At 43.0% G+C, this 25,000-nt stretch overlaps 1 protein-coding gene across 6 annotated transcripts in view; it reads right to left on the reverse strand.

Annotated features, from left to right (window-relative positions):
* Positions 1 to 9,182: 9,182 nt before the first annotated feature.
* The window catches only part of uckl1b (uridine-cytidine kinase 1-like 1b), a 19,108-nt gene continuing 3,290 nt past the window's right edge, over positions 9,183 to 25,000 (reverse strand). For 3 of the 6 annotated variants that reach the window (XM_027019242.2, XM_027019238.2, XM_027019240.2), the window contains 14 exons: positions 21,697 to 21,890; positions 21,227 to 21,333; positions 19,309 to 19,479; positions 18,949 to 19,020; positions 18,609 to 18,798; positions 18,313 to 18,374; positions 15,579 to 15,598; positions 14,619 to 14,717; positions 13,640 to 13,733; positions 13,164 to 13,226; positions 12,878 to 13,000; positions 12,324 to 12,431; positions 11,751 to 11,907; positions 9,183 to 10,969 (listed from right to left, as the gene is read on the reverse strand). In XM_027019242.2, the coding sequence (XP_026875043.2) occupies positions 10,902 to 10,969; positions 11,751 to 11,907; positions 12,324 to 12,431; positions 12,878 to 13,000; positions 13,164 to 13,226; positions 13,640 to 13,733; positions 14,619 to 14,717; positions 15,579 to 15,598; positions 18,313 to 18,374; positions 18,609 to 18,798; positions 18,949 to 19,020; positions 19,309 to 19,479; positions 21,227 to 21,333; positions 21,697 to 21,890 (1,528 nt within the window). In that variant the 3' untranslated portion in view covers positions 9,183 to 10,901. Of the gene's footprint in view, positions 10,970 to 11,750; positions 11,908 to 12,323; positions 12,432 to 12,877; positions 13,001 to 13,163; positions 13,227 to 13,639; positions 13,734 to 14,618; positions 14,718 to 15,578; positions 15,599 to 17,170; positions 17,188 to 18,312; positions 18,375 to 18,608; positions 18,799 to 18,948; positions 19,021 to 19,308; positions 19,480 to 20,934; positions 21,011 to 21,226; positions 21,334 to 21,696; positions 21,891 to 25,000 lie in introns of those variants that run through there. The other 3 variants (XM_027019239.2, XM_027019243.2, XM_027019244.2) reach the window with 2 other exon arrangements.

The raw sequence follows: 25,000 nt of genomic DNA on the forward strand, positions 1-25,000 counted from the left end.
AATGATATAATAATTACCCATTGTATAGAAACTATTAGTATTGGTACTAATATACATATATACACGGGGTAATATGTAAAAACATCCATTATTAGGGCATATTATGATCATTATAATTTATTTAATGATGATAAAAATGTACAAATTGTAGCTGATAATATAAAATATAACCAGCATTTTGGTACAGTCTGTCTAATATCATAATTCACTTTGTACACCTTCAGATGCCTGCTTCAAAACACTATGTGGTGATGAGCATTGGCATATATTGGTATATATTTGGTATATAGTGAGCAACCCATATAATACTGTCTAAACCGAAGCTTTATGCATGTACAATCACACAAGATCTCAACTGTTTTCATCGCTTCCCTGTCGGTCAGAGGTAGCGAAAACAGTGTTTTGTTACCACAGAACCTTTATTCTGTGTGTCACAGCCTATCAGACACAAATCAGACACAGCCTATGTGTGAAGGAGGGATATGGTGAGATGAAAAGGCTTTTTGAAAAAAAAAAAATCCTTCAGCTTTGGAGAACAAAGGAGCCATTGCTGAGTGGTTCCCTGCTTTGGTGAAGGTTAGTTTAGTGCCGAGGTGTGAGGCATATTGTCTCTGTGGAAGAAGTGAAGAAGAAGCAAATATGGTGGTTAAAATACTCCCTAGCACACACACACACACACGAACATACATGCGCGCGCGCACACACACACACACACACACACACACACACACACAAGTGAACATACACACACACACACACACACACAAACATACACAGACACACACGTGCACACACACACAGACACACACACATTAATGTCTACAAAGTTGCACACACAGAAATATAGACAGTCTTCCAAACTTTTCTGTCCAGATGGTGTTTAACCTCTTGCCCACACACACATACACACCCACACATTGCTTCTTCCCACTCCAGTAAGAGGATAACTTTTAAGGAATAGACTCTCTAACCCCCAATTTTTGATGATCCATCTCAAACAATCTTCTCTTAAGACATAATGTGCTTTTACTGGCCTGACTATCCACCCACTCATGTGCATACATGCACTAACACACACACATGCTTGCAGAAACACATACGCATGCAGACAAACACCCACAGTACATCCCACAGAAAAAATCCTACTGTTGTACATTCTGGCTAAGAATTGGCCATCGTGTCACAGATCTGTTAACTATGCCAACTGCATTAGTGATCTTGCCTGGACGTCTCGGTGGGAACTGCAGTTTCTTTTTCCCTGAAACAACCTCAGGCTTTATTTCCGTTATCTAACAACTTCAACTAATCAAAATCAAATAAAAGCACCATGTCAAGATTACGCCTTTACATTTCAGATTAATAGCTCATGAAGACACAAAAGAACTCTAACATCTTCGGTACATGGTTCATTCATACTTCTGGGCCTCATGTCTGGCTTTTAAGCTTAAGCTTCACTGTGATCATGTCATAAAGGTTCCTTTGTTATACATTCAGCTGATTGGTTGCAGCAAAAGCATCCACAATGTGTTTCAGACAGAGAAAGAGACAGCGATTGGTAGATGGAGAGAGGGGGTGGGTGTATGTGCTTGCCATACACACATACACAGAGAGATTAAGCTCTTTCTGAACATGCAAGAGGTGGAGTTAAAACTAGGTGGAACTGTGTGTATGTATGTCTGTATTTGTGTGTGTGTGTGTGTGTGTATGTGTATGTGTGTGTGTGTGTGCTTGTGTGCATGTGCACACATGCACCAGACTCCTCCTAGTTCCTCCTAGTTGTGACTTCACCGCTAACAGGCTCAGAAGAAGAAAGCCCCTAATCTCACTGTGCTGGTCTGAGTTGTGAGAAGTGTGGGCATGTACATCCCCTGCCAGTTTAGACCAAATCTGCCTGAGCAGGTCACTGCTGGAGTCAGAAGTCAGATCCAGCACTCAACACACACACACAGACACACACACACACATACAAACAAACACAAATGCAACAATAGTCCACTGACTGAAAAAGTGGAAGGACGGATTATGCACTTTTACTCATATAGCCAGTATGGTTATTTGTGAGACCCAAGAGAAAACAAATGGTTTCAGTGTCTTTTAGCGTCAGGTCTAAATTATTTCCACTCCATATGGACTCCATTATCCGTTTCTATTTTATAACAGTATTTTACATGTGTGCACATGCCTGTGTAACTGTATTTGTTTACACAGCATGGATCCACATTGACATCAGGCAATTCATATGTAGACCGATGCCAAATGAGATTTTATAGGTGCAATCATAGATACGTACACTGTATTGCCAAAAGTATTCACTCATCTGCCTTCACATGCATATGAACTTGAGTGACATCCCAATCTTAACCCATAGCGTTTAATATGATGTTGGCCCACCCTTTGCAACCATAACAGTGTCAACTCTTCTGGGAAGGCTTTCCACAAGGTTTAGGAGTGCGTTTATGGGAATTTTTGACCATTCTTCCAGAAGCGCATTTGTGAGGTCAGACACTGATGCTGGACAAGAAGGTCTGGCTTGCAGTCTCTGCTCTAATTCATCCCAAAGGTGTTCTTTTGGGTTGAGGTCAGGACTCTGTGCAGGCCAGGCAAGTTCATGCACACCAAACTCGCTCATCCATGTCTTTATGGACCTTGTTTTGTGCACTGGTCATGTTGGAACAGGAAGGGGGCATCACCAAACTGTTCCCACAAAGTTGGGAGCATGAAATTGTCCAAAGTCTCTTGGTATGCTGAAGCATTAACAGTTCCTTTCAATGGAGATAAGGGGCTGAGCCCAATCCTGAAAAATAACCCCACACCATAATCCCCCCTACACCAAACTTTACACTTGGCACAACGCAGTCAGACAAGTACTGTTCTCCTTGCAAACGCCAAGCCCAGACTCATCCATCGGATTGCCAGATGGAGAAGTGCGATTCGTCACTCCAGAGAACACGTCTCCACTGCTCTAGAGTCCAGTGGCGGTGTGCTTTACACCACTGCATCCGACGCTCTGCATTGCACTTGGTGATGTGAGGCTTGGATGCAGCTGCTCGGCCATAGAAACCCATTCCATGAAGTTCTCTATGCACCGTTCCTGAACTAATATAAAGGCCACATGAAATTTGGAGGTCTGCAGCGATTGACTCTGCAGAACGTTGGCGACCTCTGCGCACTATGCGCCTCAGCATCCGCTGATCCCACTCTGTCATTTTACGTGGCCGACCACTTCGTGGTTGAGTTGCTGTCATTCCCAATCGCTTCCACTTTGTTATAATACCACTGACAGTTGACTGTGGAATATTTAGTAGCGAGGAAATTTCACGACTGGACTTGTTGCACAGGAGGCATCCTATCACGGTACCCCACTGGAATTCACTGAACTCCTGAGAGTGACCCATTCTTTCACAAACGTTTGTAGAAGCAGTCTGCATGCAAAGGAGCTTGGTGTTATACACATGTGTCCATGGAAGTAATTGGAACACCTGAATTAAATTATTTGGATGGGTGAGCGAATACTTTTGGCAGTATAGTGTATATATGTTGATTACTCTTGTATTATATATTGTGTCAGCATTGTATGGTTTATTTCCTTATAAACCACAGTGCTCCTTTGGCTGATAATCACATTCTCTCTATCCATTATGAGGAAGAGTATTAGCATGCCTGTTGCAGCATTGAAATTTTCAGTAGACACCTGTCTACCAGGCCATCACTTGGTGGCACATTCTCATGGACAACAGTGCCCCTAGTGGCAGTCATTAGTAGTTGCTGTCATCGTCTCTCACATCTCACAGAGCAATTATCTGCTGCACGCAGAGGGAGTTCGACACACACAAGCAAAGCTTGTGCAAGCTTTTGGCTTTCTTTACACCAAACAGCTCAAATGGACATAGTGTTCTGACCACTCGCTTTCATCTCAGGCCAGTACTTGACATGTGACAACAGATTAAAGAAAATCCTCACCCTAGAAAATCAATGGATCTGCAAAGTTGTTCCACTGTTCCACTGGATGCTGCACTGAATTCACTTCAATTCTTTTCTTTCAAGTACCTGTGTCATGGCTCTGCTCTGCACAGAGTTCATTTTCACCTTCATTAAGCCTGTGCACTTCTTCACAGTTCCTTGCAAACAATTCCCGAGCGCACGTTTTCCACTCAAGTCAAACTCCACAACACTTTTGACTTCTGCAAAACACCTCCGCAATTCTCCAAAAATTGCAAAAGCAAATAATGTCAGTACATTATAAGCTTGTTTCTTTAATTGCACAAAGACTTAGTCAGCATCATTGTAACTTGCAGGTGGGTTTTTAGCAAAAACAAAGGTGCACGAAACTGAACAACATGCAGCATTAGGTCTGCTAGGCACAGTGACAGTCAACTCTGAGATAGGCCGAGCTATTTCAGAAACACAAGATATTTACACGGACACATAAATGAAGCTAAAGAAGAACGAAGCTGTATTTAACAGGCAAGAATATTTGGGGTACCTAGAGTTTCAAAATACCTTCGCAATATTCTGTTTTATTCCATTCTATGTTTTAGCCCAATTAGAGTAACATATAAAAAGTTCTGAACTGCACAATGAGATTGATATAAAGATCATACAGTTTCTATAAGTTAATTGTTTATTTTTTTTGCACATTCTCTACCAAAACAGTCATGGAAAGATTTGCATTCTTTTGAAAAAATTAACCGTCTATGTGTATGCACTGAAAATGTATATTGCATTTTCCAGGATGTGCTCTGGTGAGCGCTAATGTACCTGCATAATTGTTTATTGAATTTGTATTAATGTTGTACATTTGTGTTTAAGCACATAATGCACATTGTCACATTTACGTTTATAAGAAAACTCGTTCTTATGACTTATTATGCCAAATCTCTCTATATAAAGGGTTGTCAAAACACATAACAGACTGGCTTTACCTGGCCCTGAGCTTATCTAACTGCCAACCACGAAGTTGGAGCATTTATGTTAAAACTTGACTTTATAATTAGAGGACATGTGCTATTGTTGGGTTCCATGTCACTACACATCAAAAAGGCAGGAGTGCTGGAACCTGAACTGGGTTGACCTGGCAACACAGTGGTCATGTATGACACACATTTACATGCCACAGCCCATAGTCTCCAAATAGCTCTAAATCATAGTTTTCAGTCATTTTTAAGGTTCTGTAGCTGCAAAATTCATAAGAAAACAATCAAAAAGCAAATAGGCTTGTTGTGTTTAAATGGGCACTTCCCATATCCCACAAGCTGTTCAACACGCCAGCATATAACAGTAGATATTGATCGAATAAAAAAGCAAAATGGAAACATGCTGATAATATGATATGATTTATTGATATTTTACCATTTGATAAGTGAGTAAACGATGTTGACTTCTGATTCACCATCTGATGCCATCACATGATCACACATCCTCACGAATGACAAGTTACTTTGCAGGGCTAATAATAAGTTGCAATTGTTTGGTCGGCAAACAATTGCCAATTTGGTCGGCAATTTTTTAATTGGCAAATACTTTAATCTGATTTATTAAAAGATTTGCACATAAATATAATGGGCACAATATAAATCACAATGCAAAAGAAGTTACAGTAAAAGATGGTGTAAAGATATAAAAAGGGAATGGTTGTAAAATATGAATCAATTTTTAAAAAATGAATCAATTAAAAAAATATGAATCAATTTTAAAGCTGATTCATATAAGCCATGAAAATGTTCCTTTGTTATCTTTATTGAGATAAAAGAAAACAACTTTGTTTGCTGTATTATCAGTTATATAAATCTACAATGAAAAACTGTCTTGATGTCTGTGAAATAGAACAACAAAAAAAGCCCCCAAAGAACTATATATATATACACACTGTAAAATGACATTATTTCTTATGTATAATCAGGGAATTAGGGAACCTTTGGAAAACATCACATAATTGAATACAGCACGCACCACAGAAAAGGAAAATCACTATTTCATGTACCATAAGGTAGGTACCATTTCTCATGCGTGAGTGTAGATGGGGAAGCCGATGGGTTAGTTCTCTCCTCACACTAGAATTGAATGGAGACAGCTTTTCATGGGCTGACGAACCTGAGATTGACCCGTTAATTCAGCATTCTCAGGTTGGACAGTCCTCAAAAGCACTGCTCACATGTCTGGCAGGTCCTCCAACGCCATTACCCAGCATCTCGGATGATCTGACCAATCACTAACACAAATGTTCGGATAGATCCTGACCCTGTAACCTGTGAAAAAGTAACAATATTCATCCTCTACTGAGTAAATCCCTTATTGTTAGCCATTTTATAACAATTTTTCATTGCTTTTGTAACATTACAGCACCGGACACATGGAAGGGTTACTGATCCATGTTATAATTATATTGGTGGGAAAATCACTCATTTTTGTTACCTAATTATATACAGGAAAATAAGAATTAAATTAAATAAGAAACCCACTAAGAGATCATCCTAACAAAATCAATTAACTTAATGATCGCAAGGCTCTGCTTGGCATATATATGTTTATAGGACTTAAAATTTTCCTAGTTTCTGTTTTAACTTCAGGACATTTTTTATTTAGTTTAAATATGAATATTCGTCATATGAATGTAACAAAAAAATAAATAAAAAGTTAGTACACAAATATTTGACAATATAGAGTTGTGAATGTTCTAGTGCAAGTGGCTGAATATATAATACCTATTAACCTGTCTGTTAGCGTGCGTCATTCCATAATGAACTACCTTTACATTTCAACCACTTAATGGTTTGTATTACATCCTTCTAGTCACACAACTGAAAAAGAGCAAATTAATACTTCTAACCATGAGATTCATTTTGTACACATGTAGAGTCCTACAAATACCCCACAGATGATCTAAAAGGAGAACTAAACAGTTTACCAACATAGACATTTGGACATAAGAACACTGAAAGTGACCTTCCATAGCCTTTGAGTTGTTAGTTGCTGAACGTTCTGGAGAAAAAGTTACGTTTCCAAATGGTGCGTCCATTATTGTATTACAACCACTCAAAGACAATTAGCACAGCCCAGCTGAAGCCTAATGGCCTCGTGGCAGTGTGGAACTATAAAGGGTGAAGCTTTCATCTTCTCCTCTCGTCTGTATCCAAGTTTGCACTGAAACATTTGAGTCTCTTCTTCAGGCGGGCCATAACTCACCTCCTCAGCAATTCTCTTTTTCTTCGAGGTAATGTTCATGAATTTCTCTGCGTATGAATTATTCACCAACTTTGATGCAGCAAGTGCACACCCCATGAGCAGCCACTACATTTAACGCCAAAGACCGAGCACTCAGTCAACCATGAAATACTCCAAAACCCAAGCAACATTAGTGCACACCTCAGCTGAAAAGAAAACTTAAAAATGTTTGTTGAGCCATTTATACAAATGACTAAATGGTATATCCCATCTGAAGACAAACATACTAAACATACCATATAGCTCTTAATCATATTGGCAATTAGAACACAATCACACTTACCGACTGTTGGTAAAATGCATTCCTCAACAGCGAGAGAAAGAGAGAAAGAGAGAGAGAGAGAGAGAGAGAGAGAGAGAGAGAGAGAGAGAGAGAGAGACTGAATTTAGAAGCAATAAGCCCACACTTCTCTTTGTAGTGCAGGTCAGGCCACACACACACACACACACACACACACACACACACACACACAGCTCGTTCAAACAGCACACCACCGTGGCCTGCTGGGTCCTACACTGCTATTGGAGATGTGAGCGCTACCACATACGTACAGTCTCATTCTTCCTGTTTGTCACTATGAGCTAGCTTGTGGTAAACTTTCCATGACATCTTAATATTGAGGGCCACAAGAATGCACTTCATTCATCACACCATTTCTAGCTGAAAGCATGTTTGTATGCAGTTAAGCTCCATGTTCAGAGGCTTTTACCCTGAAGGGTTATGGTTAGAGAAGAAAACAAATCACACCAAAAAGGTTAAACCTAACATTACCATATAATCTCCCATACCTTCAGAGTTCTCTTCTCGACTCTCCTTAATGTGCCTGCCCCCCAAACCAGCCCAATCCTTTTGGCAGATTTTATACATTTGCCACCATATACTTTCATTGGCCAGTAAGAGTTCTCCCAGACAGTAACCGTGTGCCATCATGCTGCCCCAGGTTTTGCAACAGAGGCCACTAACCTTTGGAGAGAAAAGAACTTAATTCTGAAGTTGCACAACTGCTTTCGGGTTATGATCGTCTAGGGTGAGGTTAATTATGGAAACTGATGAAAGATACCTAAATTAGTTTCCATCTGAATAGGACAACCACAGCATCCTTCCTGTGTATTTGAAACATGAATGGCTTGATTTACTATCCATTGCCATGCATATTTTTAAAACAAAGCGATGTGGTGTACTTAGGTGAGAAATATGTCATGACATAACAGCAAGAACGTGCGAATGTACAGCCTAACATTCCATAACAGTATGTCTGGTGACGGTAGCATGGGGTTGCATGGGCTCCAGTAGATAAATGCGTGCGAGTGCACCACGTCCAGTGTCCATGGCGGCTTTTCTTCAGGGGGAGGACGTGAACACTAACTACTTTGAGCTTAATCTTGGGAAAACTAAAGCCTACAGTGGAAAATGGATGTCAAAGCATGCAGAAATGAGGCCATCTGATCGAAAACCCAAGAGTCAGCGTGGTCAAATGCGTATCAAGTAAAACTACCAAGACTGAAGAAAGAGATACAGAAAACAAGTACATATATATTTTTAAAACTGAATTTTAAACATGAAAAGTTACATGTAATAGGATGATGTAAAAAAAAGAACACCAATAAAGGTATCTATAGGGTACAATAGCAATCTAGATACATTCAGTGCACACTAGTATGAAGACATTCAAGATGGACAGTTTAAATATTTTCAAAAGCCCAACTGATATTAACAATTCACACAATAAACATATCTATATTTCCAAAGTGTTTTTCCACCTTTTGTTTTGCATTTATATAGTAAATACATTAACAAAGATGAGTCACACTGGCCTAAACACTGCAGTGCAATTCTACTTGCTCCCTGCGTAAAGTACCCAGGTCCAGTTACACAATCACTGCTGTATGGGGCAGGTGTTCTAGACCTAGCAGCAGCGAACATCAATCATTATTATTCACACAAATTACTTTTCACTCTGGATAGAAAGAAAACTGTAACTCATTAACATAAAAATGCAACTAAACAACTTATCAACCCTCAGATTACATAAATGCAGTGATTAAGATGATGTTGGATGTCACACTTGTTACAATAGCATGCAACAGATGGGAGTGCTATACGACATTTGGGTTAGTGCTGGAGCAGACCTGCATTTACATCATGTTATATGTTTACTGTAGCTTGTGGACACGCAAACATTACTCAGGCAGCAGAAAAGCCGGCATTGTTACAGTATGCCGTTTATGACGATAATAGGTGGGGATGTATGGATATTTCTAAGCAACACTGGCTCAGGTGTCTTTTTGCGCATACATCATAAGTTAATATGTAAAATAAATGAAAATCAAAAGGTTAAATGACAATACCACTTTATAAGTTTCCTTGTGTGATTGTCAAATTGGCAGCGTAATAAAAAGTAACTGGAGGAAGCCGTCATACCTTCTGTAACTGTATTTTATGGAAATAAAATTGGAAACCTTGGAAAATTACAAAATCTTATATAATTTTAAAATATTTTTATGTTAGCCATTCGCATCTTGGGTGAATTAGAGGGACCAGTACATTGTAGAGCAGTACCATAAAGTTTGCATAATTATTTCACATGCATTTCCACTTATAGAAACTGCTGAATATTTTTTAGACATTAATATACTTATTTATAAAACGATTCATTCCATGATTTTCTATCTATTTTTTAAACCAACGGCAATGCTGATCTTTACATTAATCAAGCACAGGAAATGTCCAAAACACTCTCTGTGTCCTGCCAGAGTTGCTCAAGTACCCCGTATGGACGGGCTTGCAGAGACACAGCAAAACAAGACATTTCATACGCTGCAGCATGAGGACAGGCGACCGCTACTCTCGCTGGTAGTTTTGGCTAGCGTGGTGTGGTAGGAGACATAAATAAAGCCAGTCTGTTTTGTAGGCTACATGCTTAATTCATTGTTCTAAAAGGATCACCTCAGAGTTAACAGTTGTGGTTTGGTCAGCATCTCTTCACGGGTGAAGGGGAAACCAGGGAGTAGAAGAAAGAACGGCCACACATTTTCCAATGAAGTGGTGCTTCAAAAGATTTTTTATACATGCAGCAAGGCAAACCGCTTTAAATCTGCTTACAGAATGCCTGATTTCTATTAAAGATTGCAGCAAAAAAAGACACTTGCTGTATTGCTTTGTGCAAACAAGTGTTAAAAAAAAAAACGCTCACATTCAGCTGTCAAGGACAACACGCAACACACCAGCAGGACTCAGAACTCCTCAGTGACTGCAAAAGACATACAGCTCATAACTTACATTAACAGAATTAAAAACTGTCTAAAATCGAACATTTTCAACACAGACCCTTCTGAACCAAGAACCCTTCATAAAATTTCATAAATGCATTATTATAAAATGTCAATATGCCATATTTTCCAAAAATGTTGAAAGTATTTAAAAACAGAGACGTTCTTGGGGTATATTAATATATTTCAATGGTCAGACCCATTTGGCCAACCTAGCAGTACATGGAGGTGAGTGCCAATCTTGATTAAGTGCCCTGCAATTCAACACCGGGGGGTTTGGCGGTGAGCTGGCTGTAGAGCTGAGGGTAAGCCTGTGTGTTGGGCCTGAGGTCAGAGGTCAGAGTTGAAGCCCTGTCCAACTTCAGTGTGTCCAGAGCACTCAGCTCAAAACAAACATCTCAGCGGCTGGGCTAATCCATGTCTCCATCGCTCCAGTCAGGCGGCGCGTCCGTGCCAAAGTACCTGTCCCCGAAGTTTCCTTCACAGAAGTGGGGAAAAAGCAGAGCTCATTTAAACCGATTAATTCTACTTCCTTCATCCAAATGTTTAAAATACATCTCCTCCCAACATTCTGGGATGCTCCGTGTACCAGCTATTTCCATTATGTGGACGTGACTTTACAAGACAAAGGGTGGATTTTTTGGTTTTTTAAAAAAAGAAAAAAAAAACAACCCAAAAAACATCTCTAGATTTATCTACTGTGAATGAGACTGTAGCAGGTGGCACCTTTGTCGTACAAACATTTCTGCGCCTCTACAGCGTGAACAACTAAAGCGTGCACGTTTACCATCGTGTTCGGTCAAAGAGAATTAGGTCAATTAAAAAAATATATGCATTGAATTTTATTTTGGTCACAAAACAACTAAAAATGTTATCTTTAGTAATCCAAAATTTTGAGATAACAGTTCCGGTCTGGAAACATGCTTACATTCATTACCCTGTTCAATACGAATACTGTTCCTAGTTCCACATGCCTAATCGGGAATCGTGATAAATGCAGTCTTTAAGTTTACTTAAAGGTTGAGAGGTAGAAGTGATGAAATCTGTTGTCTTGATAAATTTGGGGCATGCTTTTTTAGGCTCCCCTTTTTTTACTCAGCTTTCAAAAAATGCAAAAAATTTATTCTAATTGGGTTACCCCCCGCCCCAGCAGTGCCGGTACTCTGCGAGCCCAACGCTCCTAGAGTCTGCTGGAGAACACAGGATTAAGTCAGCCATTCCGCTTTTCCATTTCTCTTATTCTAACCCCGGCTGCTTACCTATGCCAGGAATAATGTGAAATACATTGTTGACCTTCTTGTCAACGGCTGTGGTGATGATCTTGACCTGAGGGAAGGCGTAGGCGACAGAGTGCACGCCCATCTCAGCCATCAACAGAGACACCAACAGGATCTTTTCCTCCTGGACATCATGGTCCTGTGTGTACACACACACACACACACACACACACACGCAGACACACACGCAGACAGACATGCAGACAGACACGCAGACAGACACGCAGACAGACACGCAGACAGACACACGCACACACAGACACACACAGACACAACCAAGAAAGTATCGCTACATGACAGAATACTGTATAAATAACTGAATAAAGCATTGCTTCTAAAGTAAACGATATGAAATCAATATTAAACTAACTATACGGAGTATGGTAAGCCAACAGTAAAGAATCCCAACAGAATCTCGTTACGGACGTTAACAGGCGTCAGTCTCGGCTAGCATGTCGCCACAGAGCCTGCTCATCTAGGAGCAGCTATCGTGTAGCGGCGCTCACGTGACCCCCCCGGCCCGCCGGCTTAGCATCGCCACGGCGACAGCCTCACCAGCAGCACACGCACGGCCATCATGGCAGCAGCACCGGTGGACACGGTGCAGTCCATCAGGATGACGTGGTCCTCACTGATGTCTTTGGGCAGGCGCAGGTAGTGCAGCTGCAACAGAGGAGCAGAGGGCACGCGGCGAGGGTTGAGCGCGTTTATGGTTCCGCCGCTCTGCCGCCCTCCCCAGAGTGCCTGTCGCACGATGTTTGCCTCCCCGTTGTCACTTAGCAACGTAATGCTGCCTTGATCTGAAACGTACTGCCTTGATTTAAATTAATCTTACTGGCCTCTCGGGTATGGCTATGACACGACATGGAAGAAGCAGCAAAGCTGTTTTATTGGAGATCAGTGCTCTTAAACGGTAGGACTACAGTAGAGGAGGAATAACTGTGGGTTCATATAGTCAGCGCTCAGAACACCGCTGCTGCTTAAAAAGACACGTCAAATATTTTCTAGTGTCGTTACGTGCATGGTTCTTAAAAGTGCAAACTCAGGTCGCTGTCCCCGTTTTCTTTCACCATGTCCTAATATGGTGAAGGCAGAGTAGGAGGCGGTACCTCGGGCTCTCCTGTGTCCTGATTGGTCTGGATGAGGATCTTGCCGATGCGGACATCTTTGCAGACGGCGCGGAGAGCAGGCTCCATGGTTTCGCCCGCCCTGAGGATGGACACGCCTGTGATCTGCTCAACCGCCAACACGACAGCACAGACACCATTAAGCACAGCAGCAGTTTTGAGCCCTCAATGCCAATGCGGCGTCAGGACGCCGAAACAAAGCCAGGCCTAAACAGGAAAGAGGAGCATGAGCCCTGTGCAGGTTGCCAGATCCATGCAGTACACTCACCCTCTTTCCATGGAAAATCCTCCCTTCGTAGTCCTGCCCTTGAGGTGTCTGAACGACGTGGACCTGGCGAAAAGACCATGCTGATCTTACCATGCTGAACGGGGCCCCCTGACTCCAACAGATCTGCTTCACTTATAACGTGCTGTTAAACCCCACGAAAGAAAGCCGTATACAGTAAAATCAAAGACTACAGTGAGCAGAAGGTGACATTCAGAACTGCCGAGCTTCAGTGCCGCCTTTTAAATGTAAAGGTTGCTGCATGACGGTCGGTAGAGTGAGCGCGGCGAAGGTGTGCATGGCCGCACCTCACCTCGTGCTGTTTCTGGTACTCTGAATTTTTCCACTGCGGTGGACCAACCACCATAGTTTCCACGTGTAAGGGCACGGCCCCGAAAAACACAACAATGCAGCCAGCCAGCTGATTCCACTTCAGCACTGCTTCACTCTCTCTCATCTCTCTCTCTCGCTCTCTCTACCTGAGATGGGAGGAAGGAGAGGGCTCTCTCGATGAGGAGCCTCATGAGCCGCTTGGAGTAGAAGATGAACTCGTCTCGACTCGTCTCTCTGTTCCTGGAACGCAGTGAGTACAGAGTTTCACACGCAGCACCTCAAAGCAAAAGGTCGGCAGCGCCCCATTTATCAATAACACAAAAAGATGCCTACTAAGGTAGAACAGAGAAACAAATAATCGAGGGAGCCAGTGGCCACGGGTCACACTGTCCAATGTCCAGGCGGGCCTACAGAACTGTTGGAGGCCAGTTATAACACACTCTTCTGCCACTGTCACGCTAGCAGCCTGAGAAATGGCTAATCGCTCTTCGCACATTTTCTGACAAACATGCGCCAACGCAGAAACTGCCATTCTTTCCTCTGAGTGCACCTTCACTTCCTGTGTGGGACTGCTGTCCGACGAGACACGGGCCCTCCTTTTAAAGCAACGGCCTAATTAATCTCATCTCATCTTATGTTCAGAGTACACTGCATGGCCATTTAGAAAATGTAGCTGCCTTTATGAATTTGGTTAAACGAATCACTCGTCTGTGTTCAGGTGTCGCTCAGTATTTTCTTAATAGCCACTGCCAATATATGCTTAGATAAACAGGAAATGTCATCATCATGGCTGCTAAGATCTGCCATCTCAGCTGTTGCTTAAAGAAATATGGAAAATTAGATGAAAATAAACAATGCAAAATGTGTGTAGAGATGCCAACCACAGGTCTACCAGACTGTAACTGTCAGCACAATTGCAAAACCCTTTCTTGCTTAATTTGGGAGAAGTTTAAGGATGATTCAGTGAGAAGCTCTGGTCTGATGTGCGCATGATGAGACCCTGAAGAAGGTCTACACTACTTTCAAACTGAGAACGCGTACAAGTGTCACCAAAACCTTGCGTGTCCATGTTTAACAACTGGCTGCAGAGTCTGTGCTGAGAACATGCGTGTATTGGGGTCTGACCTGATAATGGTGTGCATGCCGCGAACCTGCGGTGTGCTCTCCAGTACACACAGGGTCTGGGGGAGGGGCTGAGCTTGATGGGCGGAGGCCAGCGCTGCCCTGTTGCCATGACCACCAGAGAAAGGCAGGAAGTGGTCAGCGGACTGCCACAATTAAATTGTCCCACTTGTGCATGCAAATACTCACAGACACACACACGCACACACACACTATCTAAAAACAGATGGTAGGGTTTGATATGTTGAAAATTCACACACACACCCACACACACAGACACACACTTAATCATGTTAAAGGGGGAAAAAAAAAGTAGAGCACTATCAAGCACAATTATTTGTTTGTAGAAATAAGCACAACTGTAGCAGCAGGGACCAGACAGTCACTTAAAAGAGTGACCTTTCTAAAAGTGCTCTAAAAACAGACAAGATTCGGTTAATATTTCAAGTGAGTACAGAGTGTCTGGATTAATATTATGTTTGCTTCTTAAAGTTCTGTTCCAGCCATCACTCTTTGTTGCTAAAACAAAGCAGAGGTCCATCACACCTGAGATGAAGGTTTCATGGCGCATCCACATTATTTCCATTTAGAGCAGGTCAGGTTTTGGAGTGTCTGTATTTAGAGCACTTGTGAATTATATATTCCAAGCAGGTCAGTCAAAACTTGCATTTCGTCAGAGCATACATGATAAAAAAGTAGCAAATTGAAACGAAACCCTCATTTACAAGCTGTGATACAGTAAGAACTATATGATTATTATATTGCACAACGTGCATCCTACTCATCATTAAATAAACAAACAAACAAAAACATACAAAATAATTATTTCGAAATGCGACAGCATGCAAACTTTGACTTGACCACACTGAAATCCTCTCTGGACCACAAACTTGCTACAGGTATGGACCCTGGTGCACAAATGAAAAGCAAGCAGAGAAATAGAAAATCATATGCAAATCTCACATATCCCAGCGAAGCTTCCTCTACGGGGGGAGGGAACAAACAAACAAACAAACAAACAAACAAACACACACACACACACACAAAAACAGAAAGAGATGACAACAAGGAGAGAGGGAAGAGAAAAGATTTGCATCACACACTGTTCATCGGGTGCTGGAGAGAGAAGGGCATTCTGGGCGATTGTGAGGGGAGTGGGCCCCTAACCCTAACCCTAACCCTAACCCTACACACACACACACACACACACACACACTCTCACACACACACACAGCCCCCTTGGGTTCTATGGCTATGCTCTGCACCCACCACACTAACTGCAGCCGCTTCATTCAGGGGCAGGTGGTCTATACTGCCAGCCTACTTTCAGAAGCTGATGGTTCTTACACAATACCGAAACGTAACGACTGATCTAGTTGTGATCAGCATTTCTCAAATCTTTGGCAGCTTCTGTAGTTGTGAGGTGGGTGCTTTTGTAGTGTGTGTGTGTGTGTGTGTGTGTGTGTGTGTGTGGAGGGCTCTGTTGGAGCTGCCACTCTCAGTCACTCTGACGCAAAAGGCCTGCTACATCCTGTGTCTTAAGAAAGAAGAGCTGTACTTCCTCCCTCCCTCTCTCTCACTCTCGCGCATGTTGCCCGACGGAAAAACTCGCGTCTTTGTAGTAGACATTGGAAACATTTCTGTGGGCAAGATGCTGCCTTCAACAACAGGCACGCTGACAAGCTGAAGAAAAAAAAGAGAGAGAGAGAGAGAGAGAGAGAGAGAGAGAGAGAGAGAGAGAGAGAGAGAGAGAGAGAGAGAGAGGTCAAGAGTAGGAAGGCAGCTGCTTATGTTTAGACTCAGAATGCAGGAGGAGCGTCTCATTTAGAAGAGCGTCTCGGGCTCCCGCGCTGCCTAGAGATGTGAATGCAGAGGGGAGCTGCTCTTCCTCACAAAGCCCACTCACCTCTTCTCGCTGGGGGGGAACCACAAAGTCTACAGCTCACGCCTTCAGCTGTACTGGGCCAGCTGTGTGAAACCCAAACTACTGGATTTAACCAAGTAAATGTTGTTAGGACATTGTAGCGGATGACCTGCTGTTTGGATTCTTTAGAGCCACAATGGGGTCGATGGCGGTCTGTTACGTGACTAAATTTGCACGATAGGATCAGGCTCTTTCCGACCCTCGTGATTCATGCGATTTAGATTGCAGAGGGCGGCGAGGATGAACTGCACGTTTTAACCCGTGTGGTATCCCAGCGCCCTCTGCAGGATGACTAGTGCTGGCGCAGCAGTTTCAGCGGTGAGCGGTGCTTTCGTGGCCGCGGGTTTAGGACGCACACTGGACCCCTTGCTGCTGGGACGAAGCCACGTTTGCCTTCTGCTCGTCAGCTAAAGCCAGACAATTTTATAGTGATCGTCAGCTGTCATGCGAAAAAGCATCTTCTCGTAGACAGTTTTTAAAAACTGGATTTCCTTTCCAAATCCCTTTGTGAGGTCATCCAAAAAGGTGCTGAGGGTGGGCGGAACTCCGAGCAGCAGGAAGGGTTCGGCGGGCGAGGTGGGTACTGTGGCACAGGCGGTAGGTAGAAGAGAGACGGCTGGTGCTACTCTACCTGACACTGAGCTCACGCTGTGTCCCCGCCGAGTGGCAGAGTGGTGGTGGGGGGTGGGTAGGGGGTGGGTGGGGGGGTGGGGTCGTGGAAGGGAGAGAGGGAAAGAGGGAATAGTCCAAGTGCAGTGAGCGGGAAAGGCCGACAAACGGTGTCCCACAGGAAAAAACAAGACTGAACTTCCTGTTGGTTAGTGCCACCACACAGCAGGCGGATGGAGCATTACCATGGCAATATGTGGATGAAATAATAGACTAGTTCGACTGGTTTAAAGACATAAATCAATACTCCTTTAGCTGCCCGGCCAGTGTTTAGTCCTAAAACGGCTAATTATCTTAATATACCCTCACGGATGCTACAGCAGGTCTAGGGTCTGCTAGTAAACTCTGACATTAGTCAGTGGGCTGAATGAAGCGGCGTTTCACCACGTCTCTCACTGGGCTTTTCAGAGGATGTGCGTGTTAGGTATGTCCAGGAGAGGGCGCAGTGGAGCATTTCTTAACAGCCACACTTACTGATCACTGGATTTAGGTACACCAACTGTTCCGAGACCCGTAGCTGCTAGACTGCCATATTTTACACTCACTCGGCATGGCTACATTTGGCTCTTTCATCAAATCACCTGTTTTCAATAAACATTTAAACTGTAAACATTATCCTATATATCCTAGAATTTTTATGCACATATATGTTTGCATTTATATATAGATATATGCACAAAATATAACTGCATGCCTTAAAAACAGACAAAACCGGGTTACTGATGAGAGAAGCCATTGGGAACACAGCAGAACCAGCATTGAGAGCAAGACACGTTACCATCCGTTGTCTACGTTCTGATTACAAAACATGAAAAGCATTGGCAGCCTATAGACACAGCTATGGAGGAGGCGTAGCTAATAAGGGGACTAACGGATAACATTATATTATATTAGAAAAATTTATATCTAAATCACAGAACACACGTCCAATATTTTAAAATCTAAAATTGTACATTCTGTAAAATTATGCATAAAATGTTTAAATTGGAAAAAGCAAAGATCATCTTACTGAGAGCACAGGTTAGCGTAACTGCAATTATGACCCGCAAATGAAGTTAGTGCAGCAGGACTCTGTGGGCTCACGCCAACAGCCCTGAAACTTACCTCCTCCAGCTGACTGTGCACATGCTGAACGATCAGATCAATAGCCACCATGTTTCCACCACCTACCAAGAGACAAGACACAGCATCAGAGTGTGTGTGTGTGCGTGTGTACGTGTGTATTAAGAGAATGCTTTCATAGGAAGTCACACTCGCCAAACATGAAGAAAAAGACATTTTGAACGTGCTGGATCTGACAGGCTAGTCCTGAGAACGTCTAGGGTTAGTGGCTGGAAGCTTCGCATACGACCCAAACGCACAGACGTCTTTTTCAGGCGCACCCCTGCGCGTGCACTCACCGCGTGGCACTACGATGTCCGCTAGTCTCATGGTGGGCTCTATGTACTGTTCGAAGGAAGGCTTAACAAACTTGTTGTATTGTTTGATAACCCCCTCGATGTCCCTGCCTCGCTCTGTAATGTCCCTCCTCAGCCTCCGTACCAGCCGGATGTCAGAGTCTGTGTCCACAAAGATCTTCATGTCCAAGAGCTGAAATGGCCCACATACGGCTGCATCAAATTGTTGAAGGAATCAAACAGCATCCAATCACGTGTGCACCAGTTAACTAGCCCCCCCAAACACATATTATAATACTTTAATAGCCCTATGAGCACTTAACACCCTGAGCAAGTGTTGTACCTTTAGCAACTCCTTGTCCGCAAAGGCCATGATCCCTTCGAATATAATGACGCTGGCGCCATAAACAGTTTTCTGCAAAAAAGGCAGTACATCATATCCACGGAAAAGCGCTACTAAGGCACGGTAAAATGTGCTGGTGCTCACGAAGACGGAGTAAACTGAATAGAACGGAATCACAAGGTAATCTGTATAGATGAGGGAGATTAGTGAAGTGTTTGTACAATGACATACAGGACCTCAAAAGGCCCTGTTTTACAGAGAGAAATATAAGAAATCTCAAGGGCAAGCAGCATGAGCATGCGATTCAAGTGCGTGTATGCATGTTCGTTTGCGTGCACTCGCACGCCAGCGGGTCCTCACCCACTCTTTCTGGCGGCCGTGCATGGTGAAGTCGTACACGGGGATCTTCACACTCTTGCCCTGCTTCAGCTTGCGCAGCGTGTAGACCAGTAGTCCGAAGTCGAACGCATCCGGGTGGTCAAAGTTGTAGTCGTTACTGGCAGCGCGCGCCTGCTCCTCCTCCGAGAGGACCTAGTCAGACAACAGCGCATGGGAGTCGGCCCACATCCAAACAAAACCCGGCGAGGACCATCGCAGGAGCTCAGGTTCTACAGCAACTGTGAACTCGGGTACCATAAAGGATCGGTCTCTCGACCTGTACTGTAGTAATTACCACGTCTCGATCAGGTTCTGTTCTTGGCTCTAGGTTTGTAAGCTTACTTTGGTGGGTTGGTAAGTGGCAACTGCTTCACATTCTCTACATGCAAGTTAAGTAACTGTAGCATGCTGATCTCATCATGAGGAACCCTGCGCTCTGAAACCCCATCACGTTTCAGCTTGGGACAAACTCTGGGGTGTTCTACACCTATTTTGGGCCAGGATCTGCAAAACCACAAAGGCTTTGAAGTATATTTGTTTCTCTCGTGGAGTTGCCAGGAGCTTGATGCATGGGAATAAATAAATAACCTAATAAAGCTAGAGTTGGAGGGTCTTCTTGCAACAGGTATTATTTTGAACACCGAGTTGCAGAAATGACAGGAATTAGACGTTTATTTTTAGATCAAAAGTGTGAGACTTCTGAAGTACAGTGGGATGTTTTCACTGATGGCAAAGACACTTTAATGGTTAATGGTCCCTCTCTGCATGAACTGCTCTCATAACTGTATAGTATGTGAAAGATATGATACTATTCTCACCACCCCACCCCCCAACCACCCCACAGCTGAGGTTAGCTGGACTATAATTAGTTGGGACATACAGACGTTGCGAACACACCGTCCAACTGTTTTTAAATGCTGGAATTCGCCCTACACTCTCTTCTGCCCCCTTTTCTACTCGAGCTTCCCTGTCCAGTCCTCGAGGATCCCGATCAAGGATAAATCTTTGATCTGGTCCAGCTCTCGGGCCATGTGAACCAGGCAGGGTGTGTTCTACAGCTCCTGATTATTAAACCCCAGCAAGTCCCCATTTCAGCCGGTGCGCGCGGCGTCCTAAAATAAATGATCACTCCGACGACTTTATCCGTGCCTGGATAATCACCCGGATAACGGCAGCACGTCAACAGCAACGAGCGCACGATTGCAGCATATGCAGCGCAGTACTTAGCTGGCTCCTTCGCATTAAATACTCCTGCCATCTGCAGCCCACATATTACAATGTCTCTAAAAAACACGCGATCCTCAACTCCCTCAGCGCACACACACAATCCTCGGCTCCCTCAGCGGAAAGAACAAGAGATTCTCTCGTTGCCAAGCACATCTGTGATGTCTGGGATAAATGTGTGTGCGCGCGCACGGGGTTGAGGGCGGCTGTTAATTGCAAGTGGCCCTGAGATGTGTTTGCACTGGGATTCTTGAGTCTGTGGTAAATTCCTGGTAGATTCCTGTGCGACTACAGTGAGGGGGCACCAACTGTGCAGCCTCTTGCATCAGTATTTATTACATAACGGTCTGAGAGGGACAAGGATGTGCTCAGCTCTCCCCTCACCTTGACTCTTGCAGCCCTCGTCATACACGCACGCATACACACACTGTGGGTTACATGTTCTCACTGCCATCTAGTTCTGTAAATAAATGATATTAAAATAATACAAAATGTTTATATATATATATATATATATATATATATATAAAAAACATTTGACTTCTAATAGCAAATGCTACATATAAGTTTTACCAGATGCAGGGTAGCGTTTCCCAGATGTAAATTTTGAAATGAAGACTGCAGAATAATTAGGCTTAGATATCATTAAGAGAGTCAACAGAACGATCGGTCTCACTTTGTAAAAGGAGTCCATTGACAGGAGCACAACCCAAGGAACGTCCAAGGCTTCAATGATCTTGCGAGCCACCGTAGTCTTCCCCGAGGCACTGCCTCCACAGAGACCTGTGGGAAAAACCCACACCAGACTGGACTCAACGTCAGCCTGGCTAGCCGTCCGGCATAGCTGCACCTATGAGTGGGACAGTCCCTCTGTATGGGACAGCCCTGGGATTTTGCATTTTAGTGTGCTTTCACGATCTGAGATGAGCTGAAAGGTTGTGTTACCAGCTGAGCTTCCCCCAGTAGTTCATCGCAAAAGGTCCAGCTCAAATGTGACCAAAGAACACATTTGGCCGAAAGGCTTGTGGACTGCTGCTTAACCGCAGTAATGAGAATCGTTAGGAGCAGTTAGAGAATACTAAAAGATTAGATAAAGTTCAAATATGGCTTAATAGAAAATAACACTCCAAAGTGTGATCTACTCACCAATGACAAACGCTTCTTTAGACTGAGCGCCATGTTCGTTGTACCAGGGTGGACGCCCAGCTGTGTAGATGGTTCTCTTGCTAGTTCGCAGCAGCGGTGGTTCAGATTTGCACCGGCTGGTTGTTCGTTTCCGTGGCGACAGGCCGCTGCTGACGGAGGGGAGGAGTCGGTCCAACGACCCTTCTCCACCACAGCTGTGAGTCCAAGAACAAGGGCAGAGAGAAAAAAAAACACTTCCTGTTTCTTTCACCTCTAAAAACCTCAACTTCCTGTGAGTAACTGGTTGCACAGTCACGGTGGTCACAGCCCAGTGCAGTCTTCACATATGCACACGCCAAGTCACATGTCACAGCGTTGCTGGAGCCTCACTGTGCTTGTGTATCACGTTACGGCAGCGCATTTTTTAAGATAATGAGGTTTAGTTGAAAGATGACAACTTGATCATGCTTTCATTAAATCTTAATCAAAATAACTCCATTTGCAAAAAAAAAAAAAAACATTAACAAAAAAAAAATAATAATCTCCTCACAATTTGTAATTTGCACATTTTGCAAGCAAGTCCAAGACCAAAAATACGCACTCAAGGTAGGGCTGAACAATACTGCAGGAAAATAATACCGTGATATTTTAGGTTTTTATAATAAATATTGCTAAATTAAAAGAAAGGAATCAAATAATTCCCTAGAGAAACTATTTGCAAAAGCACCTCATTATTACTCTACAAAAACAAAGGTTGTGCTTGGTGTGGGGACAAAATGTAACTATACTTCCACATCTTAGAATACTGTAAAATCTACTGGTGAACTCTTGATGTGACTGGGTTAAAGACTGCATTACCAAGAGGGAGTGATGCTTTTTGGATCATGTGAAAGCTGTTAACACTAATTATCCAAAGCAACCTACAATTATGACTGAGTACAACTTGAGCAATTGAGGGTGAAGGTTCTTGCTCAGGGGCACAACAGTGGCAACTTGGCAGGGGTGGGGCTCAAACCAGCAACCTTCCGATTACAAGTCGAGTACCTTAACCACAGAGCTACCACTGCCCAACATTCAGCAGTAACATCCAAGATTACTACATAACCCACAGCTTTCTGCGACATCAGTGTGTCGAATGCCAGCACTGTGACAATGATTAATGAATTACACACTACTGTGTACACCCAACGCCCAACTCTGGGTGCCAGCAACTTAAACGTATGTTACATCCAGGGGTGAGCATTTCCGTTTAGCAAAGGAAAAAAAAAAAAGTTTGTATCTCGATCAAATGAGACAGAAATGAGACAAAAGTAAACAAACAAACCCAAATTTGTGACTGGCACTCTTAGTAAACATGCCACCTGAAAAACAAACGAAGCAGCAGGAGCCAACGCCAGGTGCCGTGAATTGTCCCCCACCCCACCTGATAGACGTTCAAAACTGAACATCATTAAGCTCTTAAAGAGAAGACTTTAATTTCGCTATTAATTGTAAAGCACTTTATTCCGCCAATCATGTTTTATTCAGTAAGTACATTGAACCCAATGTGAAAAGGTATGTAGCTGTAAGCGTGAAAAACGAGACTTTGAACCCCAAATCAGGTCTGGTGAGTGTAAGGGTTTAAAAGGTAACCTGAGGGAGGTGGGGAGATTTGTTTACACGAGTGTGTGTGTGTGTGTCAGCTTTTTGGCACAGCTCCATCATTAAGGAAGCATAGCATAAACAATTCTCCCAAGCACAACTTCATACCATGTTTTCTTTGTGGGTTTTGCATAACCGTTTAACATTGTTTGGATTTCACTTCTTTTTTTTTTGCCTAGGTCATACAATTTTTCTTTTTTGCTCTCGACATCGCAGCTCAACCCAACCTCAAGACACTTCAAAGCAGCTACAAAAACGAACTGGCAGGAGCTGAATTGCTTAACTATATCCTTTCCAGAGAACCATGTTGGGCCCACATTTTAATACGCAATATTGATGAATATTGCACCCGAGATTAAGGTCATCTCATAGAATGAGCATCAACTGTTTCAGTGCAACAGCGTCAAAAATACGGAATATACCAGAGCAACGTTTAATGATGTTACAAGGTTATGGACATATAGTGGCTTACTGTTTTTCACAGAACTAGACTTCATCTCTCAATCACTGCAGCTCGCTGCAGGATGTTCCTTGATGTACCAAAGATGTCTCCATAACTTGCATCCACCAAACTGTCTGTCAGCACACCCAGCTAATCACAAGGTAGCAGTCCTGATGCAGTTTCAGCTTCTCCTCAGTACATGTGAACGTCAATTCAAAGCCTGGCGCCATCTTCTACCGTGGAAGAGGAGAACGTGAAAAAGCCGAAGACATGACAGCCCGCGCCACCGTGCTCGCGCCGTTACCGGAGACAGGACAGGCTCGCGCATGACCCGCGAGCTTCCCGCTTGATATTTAACGGAAGGTTAACTGGCAGAGTATCCAACTAAGTAGTAAGTGGACTGGAGGGAATGAATGAACAAATATACTTTTAGGCAGTCACCTTTCGTACACTGCAGAAGTAATAAACTCCTCCGTGTTCTAACGCTAGTTAACTAGTTACCGTTTTCACACAAATGTTGAGTGTTTCACACAAAAGCTGAGTGCACGGTAAAGGTTATGGAAAATACCAAACAGCAGATTACTTTTACTTGGTTAATATTTTTTTCTGTGTAAAAACCAAACTTTTTTTGCTTGCCATTTATATCAATCACTTAGCTAGCATGGCTATCCCAGTTAAGTCAAAAATAACGTTCAACGATTACGTTCACAAACGGATGCTGTGCAAATACATTGAAAAACGCGTGAAAAGAATCGGTATTTATCCATTTGTTTGTGCATTTCAGAATTTTTATTATTTAAAACCCAAAATGTAATATGGCATATAAATACACTAAATTAGGTTTAGTTTTGACACTATGCAATTTAAGCATTACAAAAATGTTCATTTTTCTTAAATAGAAACCAGTTAATTTCAAGACACCCGTCATATTCTCTTTCGTATATTTACTACTGATCTTTAATAAAGCAAAAGTATTTCTTATCTGGCTTACTTGATCAATCGATGGAGTAAGCGAAAGAATGTTCAATTACTAATCTATTACTGCAGCCCTACTGAAAATACTGTATCAGGACATGGCCCGAAACATCTCATATGTGGTAGCAACATCAGTAAACTGCAAACAAACAAGCTGAATGCGGTACAGTTCAACTAATCTTACTCGAAACTGTAAGAATGGTGTTGGTGTCGCTGTGTGTTGCCATGCTGGTCTGTCTTGGCCAGGTGATCAGACACACTTACGAA

This window comes from Electrophorus electricus, chromosome 24 (assembly GCF_013358815.1).
Source record: "Electrophorus electricus isolate fEleEle1 chromosome 24, fEleEle1.pri, whole genome shotgun sequence".
Classification (NCBI taxonomy): Eukaryota; Metazoa; Chordata; class Actinopteri; order Gymnotiformes; family Gymnotidae; genus Electrophorus; species Electrophorus electricus.